Source organism: Suillus clintonianus, assembly GCF_016758775.1.
Source record: "Suillus clintonianus strain FC179 chromosome Unknown DEU56scaffold_13, whole genome shotgun sequence".
Classification (NCBI taxonomy): domain Eukaryota; kingdom Fungi; phylum Basidiomycota; class Agaricomycetes; order Boletales; family Suillaceae; genus Suillus; species Suillus clintonianus.
This window is the reverse complement of record NW_024539237.1, coordinates 388,302-403,953: the sequence shown is the minus strand read 5'-3', so window position 1 is coordinate 403,953 and position 15,652 is coordinate 388,302. Positions and strand designations below refer to the sequence as shown.

At 48.3% G+C, this 15,652-nt stretch overlaps 5 protein-coding genes across 5 annotated transcripts; 3 read left to right on the top strand and 2 right to left on the bottom strand.

Annotated features, from left to right (window-relative positions):
* Positions 1-2,020: 2,020 nt before the first annotated feature.
* On the bottom strand, positions 2,021-4,381 carry DEU56DRAFT_783965 (hexokinase). The gene is made up of 9 exons (XM_041352180.1): positions 4,084-4,381; positions 3,993-4,034; positions 3,910-3,945; positions 3,754-3,860; positions 3,426-3,703; positions 3,144-3,332; positions 2,546-3,084; positions 2,373-2,494; positions 2,021-2,322 (listed from the first exon to the last, which is right to left on the bottom strand). Exons 1-9 carry the CDS (start codon positions 4,245-4,247, stop codon positions 2,189-2,191), a joined length of 1,611 nt encoding a protein of 536 aa, XP_041212029.1. The 5' UTR covers positions 4,248-4,381; the 3' UTR covers positions 2,021-2,188.
* Positions 4,382-4,905: 524 nt separating this feature from the next.
* Positions 4,906-6,776, top strand: DEU56DRAFT_730200 (clathrin adaptor mu subunit; the record flags this gene model as incomplete). The annotated part of the gene is made up of 10 exons (XM_041348150.1): positions 4,906-4,943; positions 5,000-5,205; positions 5,278-5,390; positions 5,453-5,607; positions 5,691-5,795; positions 5,851-5,985; positions 6,056-6,216; positions 6,267-6,442; positions 6,491-6,561; positions 6,611-6,776. 10 exons carry the CDS (start codon positions 4,906-4,908, stop codon positions 6,774-6,776), a joined length of 1,326 nt encoding a protein of 441 aa, XP_041212028.1.
* A 986-nt stretch (positions 6,777-7,762) lies between these two features.
* DEU56DRAFT_730180 (Isochorismatase-like protein) lies at positions 7,763-8,660 on the top strand (the record flags this gene model as incomplete). The annotated part of the gene is made up of 6 exons (XM_041348148.1): positions 7,763-7,832; positions 7,903-7,967; positions 8,022-8,064; positions 8,117-8,274; positions 8,325-8,502; positions 8,551-8,660. The coding sequence occupies 6 exons, from the start codon at positions 7,763-7,765 to the stop codon at positions 8,658-8,660; spliced, it is 624 nt and encodes a 207-aa protein (XP_041212027.1).
* A 1,843-nt stretch (positions 8,661-10,503) lies between these two features.
* DEU56DRAFT_783933 (uncharacterized protein) lies at positions 10,504-12,395 on the top strand (the record flags this gene model as incomplete). Its single annotated transcript, XM_041352178.1, has 3 exons — positions 10,504-10,531; positions 10,593-11,827; positions 11,880-12,395. The coding sequence occupies 3 exons, from the start codon at positions 10,504-10,506 to the stop codon at positions 12,393-12,395; spliced, it is 1,779 nt and encodes a 592-aa protein (XP_041212026.1).
* Positions 12,396-15,267: 2,872 nt separating this feature from the next.
* Positions 15,268-15,649, bottom strand: DEU56DRAFT_783918 (uncharacterized protein; the record flags this gene model as incomplete). The annotated part of the gene is given in 3 exon segments (XM_041352177.1): positions 15,268-15,390; positions 15,455-15,539; positions 15,550-15,649. Coding segments are annotated over 3 exon segments (228 nt in total), but the record flags the coding sequence as incomplete, so codon positions are not given.
* Between the last annotated feature and the right edge of the window lie 3 nt (positions 15,650-15,652).

The following is a 15,652-nucleotide window of genomic DNA, read 5'->3' as shown; positions in this document are numbered from 1 at the left end:
CATTTTATTTTCCACCAGTTCCCCACCTACCGCCCGCGGTGCCATCGCTTGCATTCGCATCCCTTCGATGTCGCCCTCCTTGGCATAGCTTCATGTTGCCATTCCCCATTACCCGACCTCTCGACCCTACACACACCGCAATCAAAATACGAATTGTACTCTCGCTTGTACGTTGTGAAGTAGGCGATATATCATACATACATCATACACTTGTACATCCTGACCTGAATACATACAGAGGCACCGGCGCGCGCACATGACATGCGCTGTCCTCGATTGTATAACAAGGCGGGAAAATCTCAAGGAATGAAATGGGTTTACGCAAGGTTTACGATTTGTTTACGAGCAACTTTTGTTCCAGACACAAAAAATCGCCACTGATCTACGTTATCCACTTGTCAGCCAGAGCAGGCCTGAACGTTAAGGCATAGGTACAGCCCACTGGTACAAGAGATGATTTTGAAATCCCTGCGCCGCATAACCCCGCATCGGAGAATCATGTGCCAGCATGCTGCGTGTTACGAACTTCCGATACTTGGTATCACATGGCATCCGCGTCCGTTCATTGATGCTCCATTGTTACAGCGGCAACAACTGATACGCTCGGTCCCCATTTAATACATGAATACCAGTAGGTCGGACAATTACAATCTCGTCGGACACAGTCGCACCACATCCCGTTCGTCGATAATTCGTTGTGGTTCGATTGCGCCCACATGTGACGAACTATGGACCCTGGGGCCTGAGGCCTCGAAGCCTGAGGGCGCGACGGATTCATGCGGATTGTGACGAGAAGTTGGCGCGAGGTACTCTTTCGCCAGCTTTTCGGGGGACATACTCGGACGGGGCGATGTACGTACATACTCCGGTGACGGCGCCCCTTGGTTTCACCGCACTTCATGCCCCGCCAAGCCCGCCAGCGTAAGGGTGACCGTCATCCAATCTAGGGAGAGTTATCGCAGATTCAGATACGTAGTCGTGTCTTGGATCCTCTCGGCCCAACAGATAAGGCGGATAAGGGATTTATGTAAGGACGTCTCATTCTCATGCTTGCTGGACTCTTCGAGTCTCGACTGAACGATCCTAAGGACGATCCAATTTCGGCCAATAATCCGTCGTGAAGGAAGTATCGTGGAACGGTGATTGGGTAAATGGTAAAACGTCGAAGGAGCCCGGTATCCGCCGCACAGGCATTACTCTTCGCAAGGGTCTTCATATCACATGCAGACCATTTCTATGAGAAATTCCATGTTGTGCAATACTCGTGGCGGTGAACAAGTTCGTTTGCGCCTAGTTTTTTTTCTTTTTTTTCTTTCTTTTTTGGTGCTTTCCATATCGTGGGCTACCGCCGATACCCCCTGACAAGGCGCGCCTAGCTTGTTTGGACCCGGCACGAGTATTGAACTTGAATGCATGGCTCAGTGCGGATCACATTGTCGACCTCACTCATGGTTTGTCAGGGCATGCTCCCCGCGAGTCTACACTTTTGAGGGCGTCTTCTTGACGAGCAAGATGCGGTGTCGATGTCGAAGACATTGCACACAATCAGAGGCGTGACGGTGTAATGGGCGGATGGGGTTGCAAAATACGGACGTGGCAAGGTATCCTTTTGTATGGGGCAGAACGATCGAACTCGTACGTGGCATATGATGATACTGAGACGACGAGGAAACTCATGATCAGACTCAAGGACTTGTCCCGTTCTTGTTTGTCCCATGTTGGAGTGCGGTGGTTTGGCTAGGCTCGAGAACCAAGGGCCCGAGAGCAAACCGAAGTGTCTGCGCGTGTGCAAGTGGCGCCTATTCTATGAACCATGGGCTTGAAGATGCAATTTAAGTGCCATTGTGTTGGCAAACTACACCGAAAACTCGAAACAACCGAAACGTATATGATTTATGGTGTAAAGTAATCAGCTGCCGCGCCTCATAACCGTTACACCAAAAGGTAGAATATGTATTGATTATGAGAACTCCAGCGTGCTTACTTATGGAATGATGAATCCACCGAATCCTCGCTATGATAGAGATAAGAAATCATTTGATAATTTGAACGTACGTATATGTTACAGACTCGAAAACATACAAGCGTCTAGCAAAACAGCAACAGTCTAACCGATTCGATACATAAATGAATACTGCCCAGCATTATACATCCTATCGTTTGTCTTCTAATTGCACACACATGCTTCTCACCGTGACAAGGAGGAAATGTACGCAACTTCTGTGGGCGCCGACACCTTCATGGTTTCGGGATCGTACGCATATGCTCCGTTTGTGTGGTTGGCCTGACTCTGTCTCTGCGCAACGAGCGCACAGAGGGCGGCTTAAACACATTCAGAATGGAGATAAAAGGACTGATTTCGTTGCACTTACCGCCAACACCGCTCCCATCCTTAGCCATGCCGATGTCGACACGGCTCTCCACTTCGGGACCAACGAGCGCCCGTAACGATGCTCGCAGCTTGGTTTGGAAGTTGGGATAAAATTCGACCAAGCTTATTGCGTCCTCGTTAGCAAGGACTCCACAGAGAAATTTCTTCTCCTACCTTCCATCTACCCCGACGCCGATTCTTTTGCCTTCGTCCTTCAGCCCGTCAGAACTTTGCTCACCGTGGTCCCACAGCCGTGCACGCCCAGTATGGACTAGTATAGCTGCTACGGCCGTTGCGCTCATACGAGCAGCCCGCGATGCTATCAGATTGCACACTTGCCTGACAACGTCTGCATCCTCAAGGGAAATATCAGGTGGGGATATCTCTAGCCGCTGCACCAGTACTCCTTGTATCCGCAACAGCTTTTCCTCCTTTTGGGCCTGTGGGGCACCTTGTTCTGGCGGACCCTCCCATGCCTCTTCGATCTCGCTGAGAACCGCGCTGTCCAGTCCCCATTGCTTATTCAGTAGAGCCGAGGACCGACCTCCGAAAAGGAGGGGTTTCGGAGCGGCATCAATCAAACTAAGAATCACGTTTCGGGCGATTTCCCCCAGATACATTCCCGAAATGAATTTCTCGAAGGCTTGGAAACGTGGGTTAATAGATTCGCGGTCCAGCTTGTTGTCATACGGTGTTGTTGGCAAGGCAGATCGCTGGAAGGTCACCGTGAGTAATCAGGGTGATGAGATAGAAGAAGAAGATTTTAATTCACGGAGTTGTTAAAACCACCCCACTCGGTGTTCACAATCATTTCACCACCTGCAGCGACGGCAGGGCTCTCGCCTAATTTCGTGATCTTGGAGACATCTTCGACATATGCCCCATTAGTTCCTGTCCCAAAAATAGCGCCCAGGATGCATCCTCCAGATGTATACGCTCGCGAAAGAAGCGCTCCGACAGTCTGTCATGGAAATCCTCTCATCAGTATGTACGGTCACGTGCAAAATGGAGACGTAGATCTGATGAAAATTGCAGATGAAGGAAATTGACTGACGTCGTTGACGAGGGCTACACACTTGACGTGGATATGTTTCCGGTCAAACGCGTCTTGAAGAAGCTTTACGACGTCCTTTCCTACGGCATTCTTTGCAGAGAAACCTTTGGTCCAAGTGAGGAGAACGCCAGAATCGAGAGCAGATTGTTCCACAGGGAAGGAGAATGTGAGGGCAAGGGGAACATATGGACTGTCCTCGTCAGCGTGAGATACGTGAGAGCCGTGGCCTTGGGAGGGGGTGTCCGTGAGGAAAGCGTCCACGGAGTCGGCAAGATAGTCTGAGAATATGTTGAAAGGGAGGGAACGAGGGAAAGGACAAGGGCCGCACCGAAAAGAGTTGTCACCTCACCAGTCTTGAGCGCCTCGGAGACTTTGTATTTTTGCTGCCGGAGGGAGAAGGTCTTGTCTCCTAGTAGAGTGACCTCGCAAACGCGACTGACAATCCATAAGGCAAGTACAAAAATAGTAGCATTTTTATCCTCACAGATTCGTTCCACCAAGATCGAGGGCGAGGAACGTTCTAGGATACTCAGTAAGGTGTAGTGATATGGGAGGTGATCCACATACCCTGTTTCGGAGCCGTCTGGCACGCCCTTAACAAAGGTCGGACTATCTGACAATCAGATCGGGAACAAGAGGCAAAGCGGGGGAAACGTGCATCATCGCCATGGGACGACCATAACTGGACAAACCCTCAGAGATTTCTGAGAGGAATGTTTGAGTGATCTTGAAGAGACCCTGATCATCGATAGTGAATTGGTTGTAGAGGGCGTCGAGGACATCCTCCTTTGCGCTGCCATGAAACGCGGTTGTGTGTGACATGGCAGGACAGGAGAGAAACGGACTGGTTTGCGAGAGACAGCGTGAGGAGATAAGCGAAACCCACTTTAGTAAGACGTCATTCGAAATCTCAAAACAGTCCAAGGGGCGACCACTGTGCTATTGGGCATTAACAAAGTAGTACCGAACAGCCTGCGCCAATCCTCACGCAAAGTTCAATCATATCCCTCACTCTCCCTCACTCTACGTGCTACAACCCGCGGTGGCCTCGATTCCCGAGAAATCCCGTTCGCTAGTCTCACCATTGAATACTTTTTATCACAGCTACTGGATATTAGACTTCGGAGTTAGTTCGGATTTTTAGTTCGCTTCGCAGAGTCACGTCCGTGCTGTTGACGGGGTTGGGTTGGATAGATGGCATCGGCCCGTGCCACTCTAATCAGTCGCACATCGCCGAATGCAACAGCAACAGCTCATATCAAGTTCATCTACCTCACTTTCTCAGAGTTTTCGCCTGAAAAAGATGATCTCCATGTAATTAAGTTATTACTGTAGCAAAAGTAGCTTGCTCACCCTGGTCACCAAGGCTCCAGTTGACCGGGACTCGGCAATATAATGGTATCCTTTTCCGGAAGTGCTTTGCAAGTCTAAGAGGCCGCAAGGTCACATCCGTTGCAAGTTCATTCAAATATCATCGTCCATGGCTATCGACGGTCTCATAATCCTAGACCCAGCGGGGTATGGTTCACCAACTTTGTTTCTTGATTACCATAATTACAAGATTTCGCATACAGACGTCCCATCATCCAGTCCAGTTACACCACTTATCCGGCAGCGTACCCCCTGCTTCACATCGAAGCGTTAAACAACGCACTAGCAAAGGCTCCACGCGAGGGTAGCGTAGACCCAGTTATATACGTTGGAGAGCTATCGTGTTCCAGTGCGTGCTGCCATGTCGAGGTTGGCGAGATGAGATTCATTGCGACCATCAGTGGAGACGGTGAGTGGTCATACGACAATTAACTCGGCACGTTTGGTTATTCTCTGGCGCCGACTGACAGTACTCGATCAGCGGATCCTCTCATCGCGTTCGCCTTTCTCCACGCCTTCATTGAAATACTCCACGACTATTTCGGCACAGTCAGCGTAGCAACTCTCAAGGACAACTTTGACATTGTATACCAAGTTCGTAGACGCTCTCCACTACTTGCAATTGCTCGTATTGAATAAGAGTCTTGGGCTCGCAGCTCCTCGAAGAAACGCTCGATTCATCTGGACATCCATTGACAACCTCACCGAACGCATTAAGCGATATAGTACTATCGCCTTCCTTAATCTCGAAGCTTCTCGCTTCGGTATCACCAGCTACTCCAGGAGTTCCAAGCGCGAGACAAGGAGGCTAGTCATTTATTTGATTTGCAACGCTTGAAATATGCAATAACATTATCTCGGTAACACAGGTTCTTTTGGGTCAAATGGTGCCAGTGGAGCTTTTGCATCGCCGATACCATGGCGTAAAGCTGGGGTTCGACATAATCACAACGAGATCCTTTTTGACGTCGTCGAAGAAATGCGAGGCATCGTCGGCAAGTACGCTCGAAGTTCATATCAGCCCGTCTTTCCCATTAAAACCGTTCAAATACAGAAATGGCACGACGTTAGTGAGCAACGTGTTTGGTAAAATTGAGAGCAATGCGAAACTTTCCGGGACACCCGACCTGACATTGACATTCACGAATGCAAATGTGATGACAGAGTGCGCGTTTCATCCATGTGTGCGGTGAGCGGTCTTGCGAATATATCATCTGCACGACGTCATCTCTGAACAGTGATTCTTGACTCAACTTCAGGTTACAGAAATGGACACGCGACAATGCCTTATCTTTTGTACCTCCTGAGGGGCGGTTCGTTCTAGCAGACTATCAGTATAGACCACCACAAAGCGCGGTCATCAGCAACGTGCCCATACCACTTTCCCTCAAAGCGAATATGGACATGGGAGAGTTTGGCGGTAAAGTTGATCACTGACGTTTCTTATGGTATATCACTGACACCGTGCAGGAACATTTGCACTCACGCTGACCTCGCGCTTGATAAAGGTGATGGAGAATCTAGAGCTGAAATTCTATCTCGGAGAAGACGCGACTAGCGCACAGTGTACACTGTCGAGTGCAGGTTCGAGTGTAGGATCTGTGGGAAGCGCAGATGGATCATGGGCATTTGATATGAGAACAAAGGTACGCTTTACCGGCGGTCCGTGTTGTCCAAAAAATCATTCCTTATAGACGCTTCGATGGGAGATACTCAATATGCGGTCTTCGGGGAGCTGGATTCTTCGTGGTTCATGGACGTCAAAGTAAGGAGCTTTGCATTTTCACAAACCTATGATACTTATAGCTGTCCAGAATCAAGGCTCCGCGTCCAGCACACGCGTTCCAAATACGCTTCGAGATACCCTCCTATAGCTTCTCTTCGCTCAAGGTTGATCAGTTGCGGCTCTCAAGCGAGACGTACAAGATGTACAAGGGAGTGCGGATGCGCAGCAAAGGCTCGATCGAGTGGAGATGGTAGCCAGCTTAGGACCCGGCTGCTTCGTGTATTTCTGCATCACGCAGCCTGTATTTGTGCCCCGAACGAGTCCCCTGAGAGCTGGTGTACCAGTACTCCCGGAACCGTTGCGTGAGCCTAATCGTGGCACATTCGCTTCCGTGATAAGTTCCTTTGTTCACAGTGATGAGTTATACTCGCTAGGAAACAGCCTCTTTCACTTCATATTCCACTTTCTTGACGGCAGAGAAACCGCACGCAAGCAAAGAAATACTCTCGAAATTGACAGAGGCATGGAAGATAAGGAAGATTACGAACCCGGATGGGCTAGCATTCGACAGCGCTATAGGACGAACACAAGGCTCTGACACTTTCTCGGGAGTGATTATGAAAACATCACGGAACAGTATCCGACCTTATTGGCTTTATTCGTCAACCGAAACAAGCTGGTCAGCTATGAGTTGAGGAGCGACATCCAAGCGACATATTCACGAAATTGCTGCCGCATAAGAGCTCAGCGCTCAGCTATTCCAACACAATTTCGCAGCCGCATGCCTCCTTCAAACCAACCAGTGATAGTGCTAGTCTCCCGTGTCAAATCTCGAAAGAAGAAAAGACAGTCCGTTCCCTCTTGTTCAAGTTCATAACCTGACTCCTCTGGCATTCTGTCAGAAGGAACTTGTGGGCAGATGAGCCTGTAGAAAGAACTGGGCGATGTGGTGATGTATGTGATTACCTGTGACCTTCAGCTGGGGCTCTGTTGGGAAAAGATGTAAGAGACGAAATCAGGCGAAGACCGTGACGTTACCTAGCGCTCAAGGACAGTATTAAATTAAATTATGTAAAAGTTAAGGATTGCTTGAAGCTTGACTCAGCCGGTGTTCGGCGAATTCGCGAATACCTCGTTCGTGTCAACCACAAGCTTGTACTACAGCGTATGTGAGTATTCTTTTGTTCTACCTGATGCGTATGGCTACCACAATATCTGAATAGCGTATATCTGCGAAACTATGCCTGCAGTTGCGAAGCTTGTGCCAGAGGAGACTGTATTCTTCCTCTGTGACGTGCAAACACGTTTCAGTACGCTTGATTCTGAACGAGCTCTGAATTGCGGAAATTGACTGTCGTGTCATTCACTGATATGAATCAGAGAATGTCATATTCGGCATTGATGAGCTTGTGTTGACGATCAATAAGATGCTCAAGGTCGCAAAGGTATTATACACATATCATGCCGTGTTGTGTTTTTGCTCACATAAATTACTCGAGGTGTTGGAGATCCCTGTGGTCGTCACGGAACAGAATCCCAAAGGTGGGCCCATCTGCGTCTTTCCTCACCGAAATGAACTCATCCGAAAGGAAAGGCCTCGGAAACAGCATCCCCGACATCGACTTGCCTTCCCTAGGGCCCCTTCTCGTTGCTACCATCGCGAAGGGACTCTTCTCCATGTTAACGCCAGAAGTGAAGGCCCTGCTCCACGAACGGCCACATATAAAATCTGTGGTGCTCTTTGGCATCGAGGTTAGTTCACCCTGTAACGACTGGCTCATTAGTAACATATCTCGATTCAGTCACAAGTTTGCGTGTTACAGTCAGCCCTAGATCTCATTGAGGCGGGGTACAATGTACATGTGATTGCAGATGGTGTCTCCAGCTCTAACAAAGAAGAGATCCCCTTCGCCCTAGAGCGGATCCGACAGAGTGGTGGATACATCACTACGAGCGAGAGTGCGGCCTTTCAATTGCAACGTGCGCTTTTCATTTCAACTCATGGGGAGGCCTGCTCATCGATTCCAGGGGATGCTGGTCTTCCCGGATTCAAACTGTTCTCGAACGTCATGAAGGAAGAGAAGAATAATGCGGTAAGAACCTCGCAGAAGCTGCTACAACATCGTTCTTTCTTGTAGAAATTTTCCTACAGTTTTTTTTACCATGGTTGTATTATATTCTTCGAATCGAAAGGGCGGGCCTTTTCCCAGTCGGTACCCCCGCAAGAGTCATTTCTGGGAATCGCAACGACCACACCAAGATCTATCAACACATCCATTCGTAACAATGTAAGCGCCCCTACATAACTAACATTCAAACAGGTAACTTGTAATCGACAGTGACCACTGGCTGCGTACCTCGGAGAGAACGAACTTGGCTGCCACTCGAGTTGCCAATGGTGTAAGGCAGGCAACTCTCGAATATACGTGGGATCGGCCGCGCATCTAAGACGAGTGCGGTGATTAATTCATGTTCCCGCTCATCATACGAACGTGTAACGTGGTCGTTCATCCCCAGTCCAGTGCAGTACAATCATATCTCGCATCCCATTCCAAGAGGCAATGTACAGGAGCGGATTTAGTGATGTGGAAGGCCAGGGCTCAGGCCCGCGGGCCCACCCGGAAACCCATATCCGCTCAAGCCCGGCCCGCTCAACACTGAGTGGGTTCTTCTGTTAATATGGCGGTTGTCCATGGCTAGTGACCGTCGTCAATCAGGCTGTATTTCTCCAAGTTCATCACGAATGTCATTCGAGACGAAAGGATGTGATAAATCAAAAGGGGAAGACTTAAAACGGCGGCAAGTCCGCTGAAGCAGGTTTTCACTGATCCGCGGTGTCTCGCGAAGCCTCTGCTGCGTAAGTCATTCACCTTTAGTTTTTATTTCTGTTATTAAATACGGTTATCAATGATGTAGGCTGTATGTTTGGGCTTTCGTTCGTTTCGGCCACTACATATGATATTGTAGACTCATTTCTCCTCTACACAGATCTGATTTTTATTGATTTTTAGGACGACGTGGTGTACCTATGTAGGAGGAAACCCGAGAACTTCATGGTCGCTGTCTACCTAGTCTCCCCTAGGCAGATCATAACAGGAAGATGGGAGTCTCATTCCACTGTGTAAGAATTCAGGACCACCCTTTCATTTCACAGGCCTTATCTTTTTGACGCTTACTATGTTGTTGTAGCAAACAACTTGGCATCTGATCCAGCTCATGGAAGTCACTACCACCAGTGCCTTCAACCTTGACAGACACGGAATTATACCGCAAATAGAATATCATAGCCCGTCATAGCCAAGATGACGTGTGCCTTCAAAAGTGATTCAAAAAGCACACTGGCGGACAGTCAATGGTGCCTTGATACAGACGATTTGGTGGGACGTTGGCCTCATGAATCTTATATTGCCAGACCGGCCCAGACACATTCCGTAGGAACGTTTCCAAGCCCCAGGTCGCTCTCAGCCGACGCTTACTATTGCCACCGCTCGGCGACACCCGAACATATACGTTAATTCGTCTTCGATTTCATTTGTTCTACATCCTTGCCCAGTACACCAGTACTACTAGTACTGGTGCTGTGTCTTTGTTAAAACGGTACGGTACAAGTGACCAGCCTGTTTACATTCGGTTCAACTAACTTCTTGCTGTATAATATGTCAATGTCATGTTGTGGCAAACAGTTCGCCGTCGTATCAAGCCAGTGACAAACAGCCACCGTCTCCAGCACCTTCCATGACAGACACAGGAATTTATCGTCACAGACATGATTGGCGAGGTGGGCCTTCACGTTAGTCGTTTAAATTCTTCACGCACTGTCACGGAAGCCATAAAACAGAGTGATTCATAAAGCAGTTGAAAAGTTTCTTGCACAGGTGACCTTCCTACAAACCTTTTGGTGAGACATTTTCATTCAAGCATACAATATTGTAGGCTCATCTCATGAAGAAAATCATACAGTACCTTGCATAGCCGGATCGGATGCGTTGGCACCCAGGCTCTCAAATATGTAAGTGCAATGCTGAGTGGATCATTAGGAGTCTAGTTTCTCATTCATCCATTCTGGTTAGGTCTCCTACTACTGATGCACGCCGTCGGAAATGTAGCGGGACTCAACTTCACTCAATGCTTAATTGACATTGTGGCGAATGCGAATGCTACCCAGAATTTAGCTGGTCTACTCGATGGCAACGGAGATCCCGTGTCTAATGCTTTTGATGCGACATCGATAACCTACGCGCTGTGCACCTCTGCCTGCGGGAAGGGACAGGAACCTTTTCAGTGGTCCGTCTTTTCGCAGGATCTTGGTTCATGGTTGCTGCCCAACCTTGCACTGATTTCGCAGCTCCCCTTTGGGGGGGAGGAAAGGCCTCATAATTTCATGGCTGCTGTCTTAACCGTCGGCTCACCGGTACTTGCCGGTTACTCTCTATTAATGACCCTCCTCAATTCTATCTGGATCAAACGCAAATTTAACAAATTGAAGAAAAATCCCGAGACTAACTCAAGTTTCGCAGCCTCTATCTTGAGCAACCTTCAGCAAGTCCCGCTAAGACTCAATCCCGATCTTGTCAAATCCCTGATCGTCCTTCCTGAAAACGACTGCTGGTTGAAATGTCTCTCGGAATTCGTGGACTACACACACACATGGTCATTCGCGCCCGCAACCGCCATTGCCTGGGTCGTTGTCGCATTTGTCATAAGTGTGGTCAACTCACCAGTGGAACTTTTTATAAGTTCGCAAGCTGACGGCACCGCTACTGGTTCCCTGTGGCTGTGGTTGATTCCAATAGTCGTTGGATGGCTGCAGCTCTCCCCCAAGTGCGATTTTTTTCGCTTAGAAGAGGCCTATAAACGTGCCAACCAACATGCACACGCAGGATGTCGTCACATGAAAACGTCAACTGAGTTTCCCACAAAAGCTTTAACAATAACTGCCAAGGACAACGATGTGTCATCTCCAGATGAACACCTTACCCCTCCAGTGTTTAATTACTCCCGTTCGTTTCGATGGGCATCTACAGCCCACATGATGTTCCTAGAGTTCGAAGCGGCATCAGAGGAGGAGGCTCAGAACTCCACTCTTGTCAGTTTTCCCATCCCCATCCAACAGTCCGAGTCTTCCGAGTCCTCCGAAACCCTCTACCCACCCACGTCCTTCGGGGAGATCCCCCGTGATGCACATTGCAGCCGTTGGGCGCCTTACGTGGTCTTAAGAATGGTCGCTGCTTCGTGTGCTTCACTTGCATTACAATGGGGAACAGCTGGAGCAGCGTTTTTGACGGCATGGTTCACGCCTACTACAGTGCGTTCATTTCGGTATACGTGATATGGTCGAGTTGGCTAACTGCAGGCAGCGCATGGGGTGTCGATCTATGAGTTACCTCATCTACGCGGGCTTATCGACCTTGGTTTGGATGATGCTTCTGGCGTCTAGTGTTCTCGCCCACTACAGTGTACCATTCCGTGACACGTACCCCGCGAGCAATCTCTATCGGGCGCTCTCGAATGGGTATGGTCCTCTCCCTGTGACGCAGAACAATTCTGACCCCTTTGACTATTTAAGCAAACAGAAGCGGTTGCCTGCAGGGCGTAATTTGGCTCGGAAGATATCAAACTTGCTGCGGTGGGCAGGCAAAGCGTTGGCCATTGCAAACTCCATCTGGTTGGTGCTGTCGTGTATTTTCGTGTATTCCAACTTCTACGATACATGCTTCTGCAATGGTAGCGTGATCAGTAGAGGAGAGGCCGCATACACTGTCATCATCGAAACTGCAGCTCAAGCTGCACAGCTGAAGGCTGCCTCGATCGGTGCTCTTGCTATGGCATGTGTCACGTCGTTTTTATTCATTGTGATCGTAAACTTATGGTAACATGACCACGACTGTAGGAACGTTTATTGCACGTTCATACTTGCATACGTGCGCTTTATACCCATTTTTCTTGGACTATTTGATCTGGACTACACAATTTCTTCTCTGTTTGTTGATTGTTGTGCCACTGTGAGCAGTATGTACACACATGATTATACCAGTTGGCACCAATATCACCGCACATATGATTGACTACAATCCATGGAGTAGTAACTCTGTTGCCAAATTGTGAGTTTTCAGTTAGGAGGCTTTTTTTCCAGCGATTGAGCATGCGCGCGTCCGAAGTGTGAAAGCCTCGCTTCGATCGACACTGTGGGAAGTACAAATACTGAAAATGAATGTATAGAATGTTTTGTGCCAACGCGAGGAATGTTTTATGCAAAATTTAATTTAATTTATTTGTCCAGTACGAACCGGATCCATAGAAATCCGCTCTGCAACACCAAATAAATAAGTACCACGACGAAACTCGAAAATCAAGAAAAAAGCCAAATTCTCCTGCTCCTCGCATAGCACCAGACTACCGTCAACTCCATCGAGCATCTCCCATGTTATACGCCACTGCCTGTTGATATTTGCACGCGCTCCTGGAAAGCGATTGAGGTCATGCCGGTTGCTGCATCAGAGTCAGCCACGAGCCGAGCGTGATATTCTCGAACGTTAAGGATGAGGCGTGGTCCTAGCACAAAGGACTGCATGACTTGCAAAATCTGAGCAAAACCAAGAAGAATCAGAGCTTCGAGGGAAAATGGGTCCTATAGAAATGATGAACCGCAGTCGCATGCACAGGTAAGTGAAAGATTGACATACCGCTAAGAGCGTTGGAGACAAATTAAGCATGAGGCCGAAGCAAGACACGGCAACAACACTAGTGCGTTTAATCATTCCGCGGAAAAGGGAGCCATATTCACAATATGAACTCACCTCGCAAAGTAAAGCACGTGGGATTTTATCAACACCGTGAAACAGTCCCCGATAATCCCTCCTGCTGAATGTTGCCGCAGCTCACGGAAGTGTTTTACAGCAATCCAGACTGCGAGACACAGTGCGAGGACCTCCCAGACAGTGCTGAGTATCCAAGTCATGGAAGCCAGAAGTGGGATATTGCCCTCAATGCTAATCGTGCACTCATATGTGCCAGAGAGAATGAGTTCCTCTTGTATTCATCAATGAGCGCCATGCACGGTTTTCATTCACAATTAAGTGTACCTCCCGAATCATGCCTCGTTATCATTACAACGGCTGCTACGTCGAATATGTTGACAGCCAAGGACATGATGACGAGAAATATCATATCAGGATCCTTCTGGATCGTTGATACATGGCATGTAACCGAGCGATTATGATGACTGCAACATGTTTCAGTCAAGTCAATATCATAGGTCTTGTTACTGTACAACTCACCACACAGCATTGGAAATACCACAACATTCGTCCAATTCCACACAATGAAAACCACAATCAAGGTCAGATCGAGACATCAGCGCCGAACTCTGACTGCTGTTCACGAACCTATAACATAGCTGCCAAGACGCGAAGAATTGATGACTGGCCAATAACTAGGGTCGTCTGAGACTAGTGTCATACTGTTAGAGGATGGATGTGATGGAGCGGGAAACTTGGTGGACATACGACGATGATATTTGTGCTAGATATACCACTACCATCCAGTGCTTGCATGACCAAAATGAGATCGAGGGATGATATTCGTTGCTGTCAGTAGATATGATGTCACGTTCGAAGTGATGTGGCGGGCCTTGAATAAAATGCTGGTGATGCGAAAGTGATCGGGTACTGAAGGTTCGATGCCAGCGATCACCGCACCCCGCGCCAATGGCAGAATCGTTTAGTGTTGGTGCGGCGGTGTCTTCCCTTCTATCGAGGTCGTTCACTACAGGTACTAGTAGATCTCTTATATCGTTAATCTTCATTCTGGTAGCTAGTGTTGCCAGCCTGTACTTAATCAGCGAATAAATAATGATTTCAAGATGTGGGGCTCAACGTACTTGGAACAAGTCAGTCATGACGCATTTGCACAGGCAGGACTTGAACAGCGCAAAAGAACATCTAGAACTGTTCGTGATTTTGTCACCTTTGTTCTGATGCCACATGCTGGTCATGATGCATGATGGGCGCAGTAATTTCGAATTTGCATCGTGGAGTTGGTGCGGTGGTGAGAGGCATCAGTTTTCACAGCCAGAGACATGTCGCACACCTTCAACGTTGAATACAATGAAACCCGATGCGAAACATACCACACAAAATCCATCATGCAGTCGATGCCGATTGGAGTGATAAAGTCGACTTCTTCATCCGCTGTTCATAGGGCAGCCTGGTATGGAATACCGTCAATGTCTCACGTGAGCCTGTTACTACCAGGACTACATAGTACACAAACACCCCCAGAAAACCCACTAAAGATCAAAATTCGAGAATGCAGAGCCTCCAGATCATGCAGAAATGTTGTCTGAATTTGAGAATGCAGAGGCTGTAGACGGAGAGGTGATTGGTGGATATCACTACCGCATGGCGGGTGTAACAGGATCAAACCAGGACGATAAGTTGTGGGATTGGTTGATGGTGCAGCATCAAAGAACCTACTTGTGTTGAGCCTCCGATCTGGTCTTTGACGATTTCATCGTCGCGATCGATGTGGATTTGTCATAGGCATGTTTCTGTGCTAGAACGTGGATAGCTTGATCAGAAAGATTTCACCACTCCAGGGCCTGTGCGCAGTTAGACATTCAAATGTTGATCTATTTGGAGTGTTTAGAATACGTTTCGAGGGATACAGCATAGTATTTGAACAAGCTATACGCCCTTAACAACGCAGGAAAGCGGGATTCACATTCAGTTGTGGCAATCTCCTCGAACGAAGTCGGAGATAACTTCATCGAGTAGGTACTGAGATCGATAGTTCCGCCTCCAGCATCAACAACGATGACTCCCTGGCTGTCAGATTGATCTTCCTCCTCGTCCGAGTAATCTGACACATCTATAAGGTTTTTAGAGAATATATCCGACACAATCATGCTGGTCAAACTAAAATGAAGACTTACATCGCCAGCAGTCAAGAGGTGCACGTGAGATTGCTCCTCCTTGGATGAGATGAGACCAGCGATCTCGACAGCGCGTCTAACCTGTCGCCTGTTGTTGTTGTTGGCCTTCCCAACCGTTCGGATGCGTGAGCACGAACTCAATAGAGTTCTCGACCGGTCTCCAGAAATTAGAATGTGATTCCTGGATGTAAGTCCGAT